Raw genomic sequence first — 13,104 nt, forward strand, 5'->3', positions numbered from 1 at the left:
CCAACAGTGTAAAAGTGTTCTTTCTTCTTACATCCCATCCAGCATCAAGTATTGTTTGTATTCTTGATGACTGTCACTCTGACTGGTGTGAGATGAAATTTCAGTGCAATTTTGGTTTGCATTTCCCTATTGCTAAAGATGTGAACATTTTTTCCTATATTTGTTAGCCATTAGTATTTCTTCTTTTGAGAAGTGTCTGTTTATTTCATTTGCCCATTTAATTGGGTTATTTTTTTTAAATGTTGTTTTTTGAGTTCTTTATGTATTCCAGATATTAATCCTCTATCAGAAGAGCAGTTAGCAAAGATTTTCTCCCATTATGTAGGTTCTCTTTTCATATTCTTAGTTGTTTCCTTTGCTGTGCCAAGCTTTTTAATTTGATGCCATTCCACTGATTAATTCTTGGCGTTATCTTCTGAGCTTTAGGGGTCCTGTTGAGAAAGTTGTTGCCCGTGCCTGCTTTTTATTCCAAGAGTTCCGTGTTTCTGGTCTTATTCCTAGGGTCTTTGATCCGTTTTGGATTGATTTTTGGGCAGGGCGAGAGAAAAGGATGTGACCTCTGCCTTAGAAAGAGCTCATACCAGTGACAATGTAAATTTGCCCACGGGTCTTTGTGTTTTTAAAGTTGAGGTATAATTTACATGCCTAAATCCATCTTTCTTAGCTTATAGTTCTGAGTTTTGACAGTTGTGCAACCACTTTCACAATCAAGATAGAGAAAAGTTCCATCATGTCACTCCCCAGAACCCCTTACAGAACTCCTCTGTGCCCCTTCACTTGTAGATAAACCCACTGTCTACTCCCCATCCCCTGCAAACTGCTAATTATATATTTTTTGTTCCTGTAGTTAGCCATTTTCAGTCTGTCTTATAAGTGGAAGCACACAGTATGTTGTCTTTTTGACACGGCTCCTGTGCAGCCAGCCTACTGGTCCCTCCCAAGAAGCAGCAGTGGAGCAGTGGAGCACTGGCATGGCTGCCCTGGTGGGTCAGAATGTGCGCTGGCGAGCTCTGCCTGCTGCTGCTCGGACCACACCACACAGGCGCGGCAAGCTAGCACTCAGACACGCTGACCTGTCATCCTTTGGTGGCCCTGCCTGGGCATGGCATGGATGCCTGCTGTAGAAGCCAGCTCTGTGTAGTGCTACAGCTCCACCCAACGACCCCAACCTCCTGCTTCCTGACCTGCCACGAGAAAATGGAAGTGGGGCATAGTGGAATTAAAATTGGGACTCAAATTGACCAATAGTGCTAGGATGTTTCCAAACCCTAATTAGCAAATGTGTGGACCAAGAGCGGTGAACCAAGTGCTAGACTAGCACATTCAGAGGGCAAAAAACCTGCTGTTGGTTGCCTTCTTGAACTGCCAGATTTCTGTTCCTGTTCTTCAATAAATCCTACTATTCCACTCATTCATGGTCTGGGAATTTCATTCTTTGAATTCATGAGACAAGAACTCAGAAAGAAGAAGAAATTGACATGAATTGCTGGGGTCTGTTGCAACATTGGAAGGCACGGCCTGCCACAAGAGCTGCAACACTTGGCTGCAGAAGTCTGCAGCTTGTGCAGACCCCAACTGACAGCAGAAGCAGAAAAAATTCCAGCATTGCCTGCTGGAGTTTTTAAACTCCAGTTTAAAAGCATTTTCAAAACTGCAGTTTCATTTAAAATCTGGGTTCTTTCACTCAGTCTTATGTATCTGAGATTCATCTATGTCATTGAGTGAATTAATAATCCTTTCCTTTTAGTTTCCAAGTAGTATTCCATTCTACAATAATTATACCACAATTTGTTTATCCAATCTTCTGTTGATGAACAGAAGGCAAAGAGCATAAGAAAACATTTGGATTCCTTCCATTGTTTTGTTTTAATGAACATTGCTGGGAACATTCATTACTTGTCTTTCTATACACATCCATTTTTATTTTTCTTGCATAAATACTGAGGCATGAAATGAATAGATTGTACAGTGAGCAGGGATTTGACTTTACATGGCATAGCCAAGCAGTCTGCCATGGTAGCAGCATCATTTTGTATTCTCACAGCAATGCACAAGGGCTCCCGTTGGACCCAACCTCACCAGCACTTGTTATGCCAGACTTTCCAACTTTAGCCATTCTCATGGGGGTGAAGAGGTATCTCCTTGTGTATTTGTCATGAGGTATCCTTGGGAGATTGGTTCCAGGAACCCTCACAGATACCAAAACCCTTATATAAAATGGTATAGTATTTGTGATACCATATGCACAACCTCCCATATACTTTAAATAATCTCTAGACTACTTATGATACCCAATAAATGTAAGTGCTGTGTAAGTAGTTGTTAACCTGTATTATTTAAGGATAATGTCAAGAACATAGACTGTGCATGTTCAGTACAGGCACATTTAAAAATATACTTTCCATCTTCAGTTGGTTGAATTGGTGGATGTGAAATCTGTGGGTATGGAGGGCTGACTAGTTTTAATTTATGTTTCCCTAATGACTAATGATGCTGAGTGCCTTTCCATTGGCCATTCATATTGGGAAATCTTTAATGGTAGAAATACCCATTTATTATAGATAGAATCTCATGAAAGGAACAAAAATACTATTTGTTTAAAGAATAAAAAGCTACTTTTCTTAATCTGTAATGATAATTCAACAACAAATATTATTATTAAAGGACCGGATGAAACAAAAATCATACCTTTGAAATATCCAAACCCATAAATTCATAGGTCCAAAGTTACTACTTACATGCCTTTAGACAAGTTACCCTCATTTATAAAATTTCCTCATTGCATTCCTCATTACAAATGTCCTCATTTGTAAAATGGGAACAACGCTAATAACTACCTCAGAATATTTTGAAGAGCTGTTGCAATGCTTGGGAGATTGTTGCTGTTCAATAAATTTTGGTATTATATTTATTAATAGCATGAATTGGCCCAACTACATACTTCATACTTTAATATTTTAAAAATCTGCAAAAGAGCACAAGCTCATGGCCATGCAAAATTAGGCACACAAATGTTTATAGCAGCTTTATTCATAATTGCCCAAACTTGGAAGCAACCAAAATGTCCTTCAGTAGATGAATAGCTTATATTCTAGTAATATGGTAGAATATTATTTAGTGATTTATAAAAGATCTATCAACTTATAAGAAGACATGGAAAAACTGTAAATGAATATTGAAAAGTGAAAGAAGCCATTCTGAAGAGGCTACATACTGTATGATTCCACTATATGACATTCTGGAAAGGGCAAAACTATAGACAGTGAAAAGGTCAGTGGTTGTCAAAGGGAAGGGAGAGGGAGGGCTGAAACGCAGAGCACAGAGGACTTTCAGGGCAGTGAGCCTACTCTGTCTGATACTGCATTGGTGGGTACCTGACATGATGTACTTGGCAAAACCATGGAGTGTACAACATTGAGAGAACCTTAAAGTGAATTATGTACTTGGGTTAATGATATTTCAATATTGGCTCCTGAATTGTAACAAGTACCACATTAATGCAAGATGATAATGATGCGGGGGGAAACAAAGCAGAGAGAATGGGAAAAAAAGGATTTAGGAACTTTCTATACTTTCTGCTCAATTTTTCTGTAAACCTAAAATTACTCTAAAAAATAAAGTCTATTAATAAAAAAGAAGAAGAAGAAAGCACAAGAGAAAAATTTTACCTGAAAATGTTTAAATTAAAGGTCTTTGTAGTTTGCATCTTATTTCCAATGGGTGTGTGAGAGTGTGTGTGTAATTTAACCTGAGGATAAATTACAGAATGGTTTTTATTTTCAAACTCATGAGAATGTGACAGGTGAGTGGGGAGTATATATATCCTCCCATGTTCATCATGTTTCAAATTTTAATAAGCTGTGTAATCACTGGGGATCTTGTTAAAATGCAGACATTAATTTAGCAGGTCTTAGATGGGGCCTGAGATTCTTTACTTCTAACCAGCCCCCAAGGATGCCAGTGCTGCTTGTCCAAAAACCACAAATTTTGAATTGCAAGTATGTAAACAAAAGCAATTGAGTATTCTATCATCATCTGGACCTCTAAATGTATCCATCTCACATGTGGAAAGACTGCCAGTGGTCACTTCCTCAAGACTTGGCTATTTCAGGACTGACGATCTTGACCACTTGGCCTGATTTGAAAGCCCAGCCATTATGTTCTCTAAATTTTACATGAGTCATCTTGTATCACAGAAGTGCGAGTAACTAACCATTCCAAAACTCAAGAGACTTAAAATGACCCGAATTTATTCTCATTGGTTCTTCGGACGATTTGCTCTTTGGCCAGTTTAGGTGGGGCTCTTCTAGACTTGGTCCTAGGCCAGCTTCACATGTGGCTCATCCTCTCTGCACCAGCAGCTGCCCAGGGCATGATCTTCTCATAGCCATTGCAAAAACACAAGATCACAAGCACAACTGCCCTAACACATTTCCAGCCTCTGCTCACATCATGTCCTCTAACATCTCCCAAAGTAGGTCACATGGACACATCCAACTTCAAAGGGGTGCGGCAACTTCACCACTTACAATGAAGCCGTCACAAGGCTATGGATGAACATTCCCATTTCAGAAATGCGATGAATGGAGACCCATAATTTAATCTATCACATTCTTTCAACAGAGTGAGAGATGCAATTTACTTAGATAACAGCCTCACCCACTGTAATACATGCCATTCCCTGAAACCACAACAAATAGCAAACTTATTCACTCCTCTGAGTAGCTTTCTTTTCACTATTATCACTATCTTAGAACTCAAAGATATATGGGATACATGCCTTTTAGAATAACTAAAATTAAAAAAACAAAACAAAAAAAGCACCTGGCAATGCCAAGTTCTGGCAAGGGTGCAGAGTTTCTTAGTCTGCTTGAATTGCTATAATGAAATTCCATAGAATGGATGGCTTAAAACAAAAAAGACATTTAATTCTTATAATTCTTGAAGTGGAGAAGTCCAACATCGAAATGCCTACAGATTCAGCTCTGGCGGGGGCCCACTCGTAGATGGTCACCTTTTTGCTGTGTGCTCATGTGGTCTTTTTTTCTTGCTACATGATGAGAGACAGAGAGAAAGGGGAGAAGGAGGGGAAGAACATTCTCATGTCTTTTCTTTATTATAAGGGCACTAATCCCATTATGGGGCTCCACCCTCATGATCTAATCCAACCCTAATTACCTGCCAAAGGCCAAACTTCCTAATACTATCATGATATGGATTAAAACTTCAATATATGTATTTTGGGAGGAAACAAACATTCAGTTCATAACACAGAGGTAGCTAGAATTCTTACATATCTCCTTCCTACATTGTAAGGTCCCTGAGAGCTAAGTTTCTGCTTCTGCCCTTCCATGTGCACCCTGCAGGCCCCAGCACATTATCTCTGGAAGAAGTGGTATTCACCAACCTACAACTGAACAACTAACCCTGAAAGTGTTTGTTGGTCCCCAGCTTCGGGCTCAACTTTGTTAAAAATATTGCTGGAATCAGCAGAGCCAAGAAAATGGGTGATGATCCTATTGGAAACCAAATGAGCCAAAGAACAGCATTAGCTTTCAGAAGTGTTAAGAAATTATTCGAGTGATGGATATGCTGATGACCTTGATTTGATCATTATACGATATATACATGAATCAAAACATTACATTGTATCCCATAAACAAACATGATTATTAGGGATTGATCAAAAATTCAACAAGTTAGAAAAAAGGAAACTTGGTATATTAGTTAGGTTTTTATTGCTGTTACCAAAATATCCGACAAGAACAATTTAGAGGAGGAAAAGTGTAATTTGGGCTCATGGTTTCAGAGGTCTCAGTCCATAAATTGGCTGATTCCCTTGTTCCCTGCCTGAGGTGAGGCAGAACATCAGGGTGGAAGGGTGTGGTAGAAGAAGTCCGGTCAGCTCATGGTGGCTAGGAAGCAGAGAGCATGTGGGAGGAGCCAGAGACAAGATACATAATCCCCAAGGCAGGCCACCTGTGACTCACTTATTCCAACCACACGCCACGTGCCTATAGTTACCACTGAATAATTCACTCAAATTATTAATACCTTAAATGGGTTAATCTAATCATTTTACCTCTGCATTAGCCCAGGAGCTTTTGGGGAACACCTCATATCCAAACCATAACACGTGGTTTCCATTTGTGTGCAGGCTCAGAAGCTACGGCGTCTTCTCAAGGTGGAAATCCTGAATTATAAACTCTGGTCTTTGGATCTTTGGTAGAGGAACTTTGAGATCTTCCTCTTGGGCCTTATGGTGTGACAGCTTCACACTGTCAGGGAAGCAGCCTTCTATTTGAGGAATGAAGAAGGAATCTAGGGTTCCTTCCTGATTGTTTAGGCTTCTGCACCACTGCATGGGGATCCATTCTTAAGGCGCTGTGGGAGAGGTAGGGTCACCTGGCATTCAAATTTGTTATATTCAAGTATACGCATAGCTAAACTTTCAGCAAATGCACACTTAGGATTTGTGCATTTCTTTGTATATAAATTTTACATTTAACAACTGTAAACATATATTGAACTCTCATAAATGTTTTGCATGTTTAAGTGTTTTGGGGTTACTGATGCTTATAATTTACTTTGAAATGAATAAAAAAATAAGATGAAAGAATTCAAACATCTGAAATAAAATGTTAATGACAGGATATTGGTGGGCATGTAGGAATTCACTGTCAAAAAAATCTTTCAACTTTTAAATATCTTATGGATTCTCTTTCTGTGGGGAACCCTGACTAACCCACACCCAGAGTTTTCTGATTAGGCAGATCTGGCGTGAGGCCTGGGTCCATGCATTTCTCTCACCAGTTCCCTGGTGATGCAGCTGCTGCTGCTCTGGAGCCACATGTTAGAATCACCACTGGATAAAGTTTTCTTTTTTTTTTCTTTCTTTCTTTTTTTTTTTTTTAATTTTTATGATGGTGGTTGTTCCTTGAGACTAAAATCATCTTATTTAATAAAATGACTTTTGTAACTTTTTTAAAAAAGAGAACAAGTTTCACATTCTTCTAAAGCATTTAAAGATTGCAGAATCCCAAAATGATAAATTTGCTATGACTAGGTTCTTGGGTTTGAATAGCAACTGAAGAAGAAATAATTTCAAGGGGATATGGAAGATCGAAGATCATGCCTAGTTGGAGGATGTATGCTTTCTAGAGGCCAGTGGTATGTCAGTCAGGGTATGAGAAGCAGCCTGTCATAGAGAAGGAAATAAGAGGAGCATTATCTGGTGAGAATTTAAATAATAAAATTAACCAAAAGTTGGTGTCACTATGTAATGGCAGTTTCAATCTATATTGTTGGTGAAAAACTCCCTTGAATCCTGGATTGCTTTGAATTTCTTCCGTAAGGGCCATGTTCCCTTCTGTTATACTGAGGCAGGAGACCTGTCCATTTGGGGACCTGTCTGAATAATTCAAATGGGATAACCCCTATCCTTGAGGAAAAGCAGATATGGGCTCAGTCCTCTCTGTTGGTTGCTCATAGAGAAGTTGTTGGAGAATTGCCTTCCTTCTTCCTTTAAAATTCCCTGTGCAGATGTTGTGCACCCTTGGTGGCTTTATGGTAAAAACTTGGACACCGCTGGGTTTTGTTTAACTGTTCAATGCTGATAATGCAGCTCATCCATCATTGCAAATGTACTGAAGCCTTTTTCATTCTTCTGCACTCTTCTTAGAGAAAAAAAAAGGCAGCTACAACTCCATTTACTGTAGCTTCACTTATAAGAGCAGTTTTATGTAGGAAAGGACACAGGTACCAACTCGATGGCACTCCCAATGACCAAATCTGTGACAATTTGAACAAGAAAATAAATAATGACAATAAATACACAAAATAAAATAGATATTCACAAGTCCATACTCAGATAAGTAATTGAACAAATAAAATGAGAGAGAGAGAGAGAGAGAGAGAGAGAGAGAGAGAGAGAGAGAGAGAGAGAAGAGGCAGCACCTCCTTATAGCAGAATTTCAATTATTAAATGTCAAGGGAGTGATGAGAATATAAAATATGTAAAATGATTTGTTACACACCACACTGATGGCTGCAGATATGGGCCAAGGATGGATACAAAAAGGAGTGGACCAAAGCATTATGTAAAACAGATATTCACATTCTCAAAGTACTTCCCTATAAGACACTGAAGAATAGACAGTAACTCTGCAGTGGAGAATTCTGGTAGATACAACTTCAACCAAGTGATCAAGGTCAACATCAGCAGATAAGAGACAAAAATAACATTTTCACGTCACGTATCTCTAATATGATTCACCAGGGAGAGGACAAGATCACTTATAGGATATTCCTGCCAGAAATGTATAACCTCAAACAACCATGAGAAACATTAGACAAACCCAAAACAAGGAACATTTTATGGAATGACTGGCAGATTTTAAAATATTTTTTTTGGTTTTTAAAATAATTTTTATTTTTTAAAAGTAAATAGTACATTACAGGGAGAAAAACACAAGCAAAGAACAGTCATCCAGTCACAAGAAGCTTAGTTGGATGTGTCCCTTTAGGTATATATATTGCATATATATATACAATATCCCATTTTGTGTGATTCAGATTGTGGTGTGTATCATGTTTTTCCACACATCATGAATATTCACCAATTCAAAATCCCGAAGCTACATGAGTATTTTTTGATAACCAAGAATACACTACACTAACTCAATCTGTCATCCTTTCTTGGGGATGGCAGATATTCTTCCATAGTGTCAAGGTCATGATAGACAAAGATAGATGAGTTTCCCTGGACAGGAGGTCGTAAGAAAGACACTCAATTAAAAACAATGGAAGGAGACCCTCATGGTTATACAAAATTTCATACAAGAGGAAGTGAGGGGAAAGGGGGAAAAAAAACAAGGGGGAGAAATGAATTACAGTAGATGGGGTAGAGAGAGAAGATGGGAGGGGAGGGGATGGGGGATAGTAGAGGATAGGAAAGGCAGCAGAATACAACAGACACTAGTATGGCAATATGTAAAACAGTGGATGTGTAACCGATATGATGCTGCAATCTGTATATGGGGTAAAAATGGGAGTTCATAACCCACTTGAATCAAAGTGTGAAATATGATATGTCAAGAACTATGTAATGTTTTGAACAACCAACAATAAAAATTAAAGGAAAAAAAAATAAAAAATAAATAAATAAAATATAAAAATAAAAAATAAAAACAACCTAGAATCCAAGCTCAGAATCTGCACGGTGGACCAGAAAATGGGTAGTAGTGCTATAATTTGCAGAATTTGAATATACAGTGTAGATCACTTAAGAGTATTGTACCAATGTTAACTTCTTGGATTAGATTATTGTACTGATGCTAACATTTGGGGAATCTGGGTGAGGTCAGTTACACAGGTACTACTTGTGTAAACTTTTTGTAAGGCTGAAGTTATTTCAAAATAAAAAGTAAAAAATAAGAGTGGGTTCTAGACTCCTTCAAATCTGGCTACACTACTTACTAACCATGTGATTCTGGGCAAGTCCCCTCATTTCTCCTTCCCTCATTTCCTCATCTGTATAATGGGGATAAATTTAGTACTTACCTCAGGGGGTTGCAATGAAAATTAAATGTGTCAATATATGTAATGTGCTTAGAACTCAGCATATTGGCTCAGAGAAAGAGCTATATTATTTTATGTAATTATCAAACAACATCAGCAGCATCTTCTGTTGATCTTACAAATCTCTCTGTCTTTCTCTTTCTGGAAGATGGGAAGTTTCTGATGTTGGCCTTGGTGCTGATTTCTTCTCCAATCAGCTATTTTAAACTGTTTTGTCCTAAAAGCATCTTACCCTAGGCCAGTATCTTGATAAAGCCAAATTCAGCATCATGATTTGTACCTTAAGGATCATCCACCTTTAAAGGAATCAAAATAACTGCTCTCTCAGGGTTGCAATCAGGGAGGTGCCTGTATTTGAAAGACGAGGCCTTCTGGGGACAGTTTCCCTTACCATCATTGAAAGGTCCAGATGAGTGGCAAAGTTCTGCTTGGCCGGAAGCTGGAGAGAGTTTTCAACGGCCCTAGTTGTTTTGGGATGTGTGTGTGTGTGTGTGTGTGTGTGTGCATGGGTGTACCTACTTCACACTTACTTGTCTGATCTCCTACTCCGTGTCATATTTCAAAATTGGTTTGGCCAGTAAGACTGCAGCACACACACACCAGCCTCAGTCCCTGCCTGAGGCCTTAACTTTGATGTCACAATCTGACCTGTGGGTATTAATCTGGCCACAGCTGTCCACAGACCAGACCAGACGGCAGGGTCAAGAGGACCAGTACAGTAAAGATGTGGAGGAGAATCGACCATCAACCCAAGATCAAAGCAGGGGATGAACCTCAGGCGAGCCAGCTCAAAGCTTTGGGTTCAGCTCGGGAACTCGCCATGCCAAACCCTCTAGAGCTGTCAGCATTCCGGAGCTTCCCAGTGTTTGAGGACATTAGCCATCACATCAAAGAAGTGGGAGGCCAGCTAGTAAAGAAAGTCAACGCCATCTTTCAGCTGGACATCACCAAAGATGGTAAGATCATTCTGCAGTGGACCATTGACCTGAAGAGTGGCTCTGGGGACATGTATCCAGGATCTTCTAGGCTCCCAGCAGACACTGTCTTCACTATTCCAGAAAATGTCTTTATGGAGTTAGTTCTGGGCAAAATGAATCCGCAGAAGGCTTTCCTGGCTGGCAAGTTCAAAGTGAGTGGCAAAGTTCTGCTTGGCCAGAAGCTGGAGAGAGTTTTCAAGGACTGGGCTAAAATTTAAGCATGGAAAAATACCAAGGAAAAGATCAAAAATTCTCTCTGGTTATAATGTCAAGTGGAAATCATGCTTAAACTGAAGATTAAAGTAAAAAGTATCCAATATTTTTACTCAAATTCTTCCTATTCAAGTTTGATTAATTTTCCTGCTGATGTGTATATTTGCAGTGGGGTCTGGAGCAGTAAAGAGAGTTGGAGTGCATCACCTAAAATTTTTGTCTTTTTTTTTTCTTAGTTCCATTTGTGTCATCATATGCCAGGGTGAAAGCCATATGTAGGGAAATGGGTGATTTTGATAGTTGGATTTAAATGCTCCAACGATTGTGTTCTTAAGATTTTTTTTTCTTTTTCTAAGTTTGGTGCTTTGGGAAAGTAAGTGATAACATGGTTGTGCACTTCTGCATTCTGCATGGTAACTTAGTCCTTGTGGCTGTTAGACTCTGAGAGGGCAGGCTCCACAGGTCTGTGGGTGGAACCCAGGCAATAGAGGGATGATGCTTTCTCTGTGTTATGATTTCTGCTGGATTCAATTCTAGTAAAGTTGACAGGCTTGAAAAATGTTCTAGGCCAGTGGTTCTTAAACTGAAGCATGCATCCAAATCACCAGCAAGGTTGGTTCAAGTCCAGATTGATGGGGGGCCCCACTTCATGGTTTCCAACTTGGTAGGTCTGGGCTGGGGAGAATGCACAGTCCCAACAAGTTCTGAGAAGGTGTTGATGTGACTACCCCCTGAAGAACCCCTGTCCTGCTTTATGGCATGCAAAGTTTTCTCTATTGACCTTGACTGTTCTATTATAGACTCGGCCATTATTTAAAGGATCTCTTGGAGACAGATCACATAATCCTCTGTGAGCTATTACTAAAGTGTTGATGCGGTTGAGAGCTTGTGCACTGAGTGTTTTACATCAAAGTTCATCATTTCAAATCCAAGTTCATCCAGGGAGGTTTTCCCTACTGGGAGCTCTCTTCACACATCTGGGAGGACTGGAATAAAGCCAGCTGCAACTGATTGTGACCTCCTAATGAGTGACTATGTGTTATTTGTTCATATGTGGTCTGTGTGTACCTTAATATCTAGTAGGTTGAATATACACATTGAGGACACTCCAAAACCAGAGGAAAGTTGCACCAAAATGGCACAAATATGTGCCTAATGTCTTAGTCCAATTTCTGTTACTAGAACAAAATACCTGAGATTGAGTAATTTATAAGAATAATAGTTTATTTAACTCATGGTTTGAGAGGCTGGGAAGTCCAAAAGCATGGTGCTGGTGTCTTGTTGGCTTGGTGGTGGCTTTCTTGCCACATCATAACATAGCAGAAGGTATCACATGGAAAGACAATACAAGTGTGCTACCTTGGGGTCTCTCTTCCTCTTCTTATAAAGCCACAAATACCCTCATGATAGCTCCATCCTTGTGACCTCATCTAACTCTCTTTCTCAAAGGCCCCAATTCCAAATACCATTGACAAATGGGAGTTTCCAACACAGGAACTTTTGTGGGTCACATTCAAACCACAATGCCTACCAAATGATCTAGCCATTACATTATTTGGTGTTTTCCCAAGGCAAAAGAAAACACATGTACAATCATACATGAATGTTCATGGTGGCTGTTTGTGGTAACCTCAAACTGGAAATAGACCAAATGTTCAGAGGTGAATGGATAAACAAAATATGGTATGTATACTGTGGAATACTACTTAGCCATAAAAAGTAGTGAATTATTGATAAATCACAATAAAATGGATGATTGTCAAAATAATTATGCTGTGTGAAAAAAGAGAAAGCTGAGTGGATGTTATTTATAAAATACTAGAAAATGCAACCTGGGGTGGCAGAAGAAAGATAAGTAGTTGCCAAGAGATATGGGCATTGGGAGTGGGGAAGGATGTAAGGGAGGTATTATAAATGGTCATAAGAAAACTTGGGGCTGTGAACATGTTCATGGTAGTGATGGTCTACAGGTGTTTATATAGGTCAGAACACCAAACTTCACATTTTACACACACACACACACACACACACACATATATATGTGCAAGTTTTTTATGTATCAATATAACCTGGGTGAAGCTCTCTTTAAAAAAATGCCAGCTTCCACTCAAAGTGAGGGCTTTGTGTGGTTGCATTCCTGAAGGGAACTGACACTTCTGCCCTTCTCTCAGTAGAATGAGTCGTCTAACATCATATTAGGTAATGTTTCCAACTCCTTACTGAGATGGATGGCTCTGCAGAGGCTTTTCTAGATTCTCCACATCACAAACAGGCAAGGGGCTGGGGATGTAGCTTGGAGGTAGAGCACTTGCCTAGCATAAATAAGGTCCTGGGT

At 39.4% G+C, this 13,104-nt stretch overlaps 1 protein-coding gene across 1 annotated transcript; it reads left to right on the top strand.

Annotated features, from left to right (window-relative positions):
- The first annotated feature begins 10,125 nt into the window (after nt 1-10,125).
- On the top strand, nt 10,126-10,823 carry Scp2d1 (SCP2 sterol binding domain containing 1). Its single transcript, XM_046434279.2, has one exon. It carries the CDS (start codon nt 10,304-10,306, stop codon nt 10,772-10,774), a length of 471 nt encoding a protein of 156 aa, XP_046290235.1. The 5' UTR covers nt 10,126-10,303; the 3' UTR covers nt 10,775-10,823.
- The last annotated feature ends 2,281 nt before the right edge of the window (nt 10,824-13,104 follow it).

Source organism: Marmota monax, unplaced genomic scaffold (genome assembly GCF_021218885.2).
Source record: "Marmota monax isolate L192 unplaced genomic scaffold, Marmota_monax_Labrador192_F-V1.1 WCK01_AAM20220418_F8-fsc00005, whole genome shotgun sequence".
In the NCBI taxonomy this organism is placed as follows: Eukaryota; Metazoa; Chordata; class Mammalia; order Rodentia; family Sciuridae; genus Marmota; species Marmota monax.

Coding starts and splice junctions, on each gene's coding strand:
- Scp2d1 (XM_046434279.2), top strand. CDS start 10,304: ATGTGGAGGAGAATCGACCATCAACCCAAGATCAAAGCAGGGGATGAA.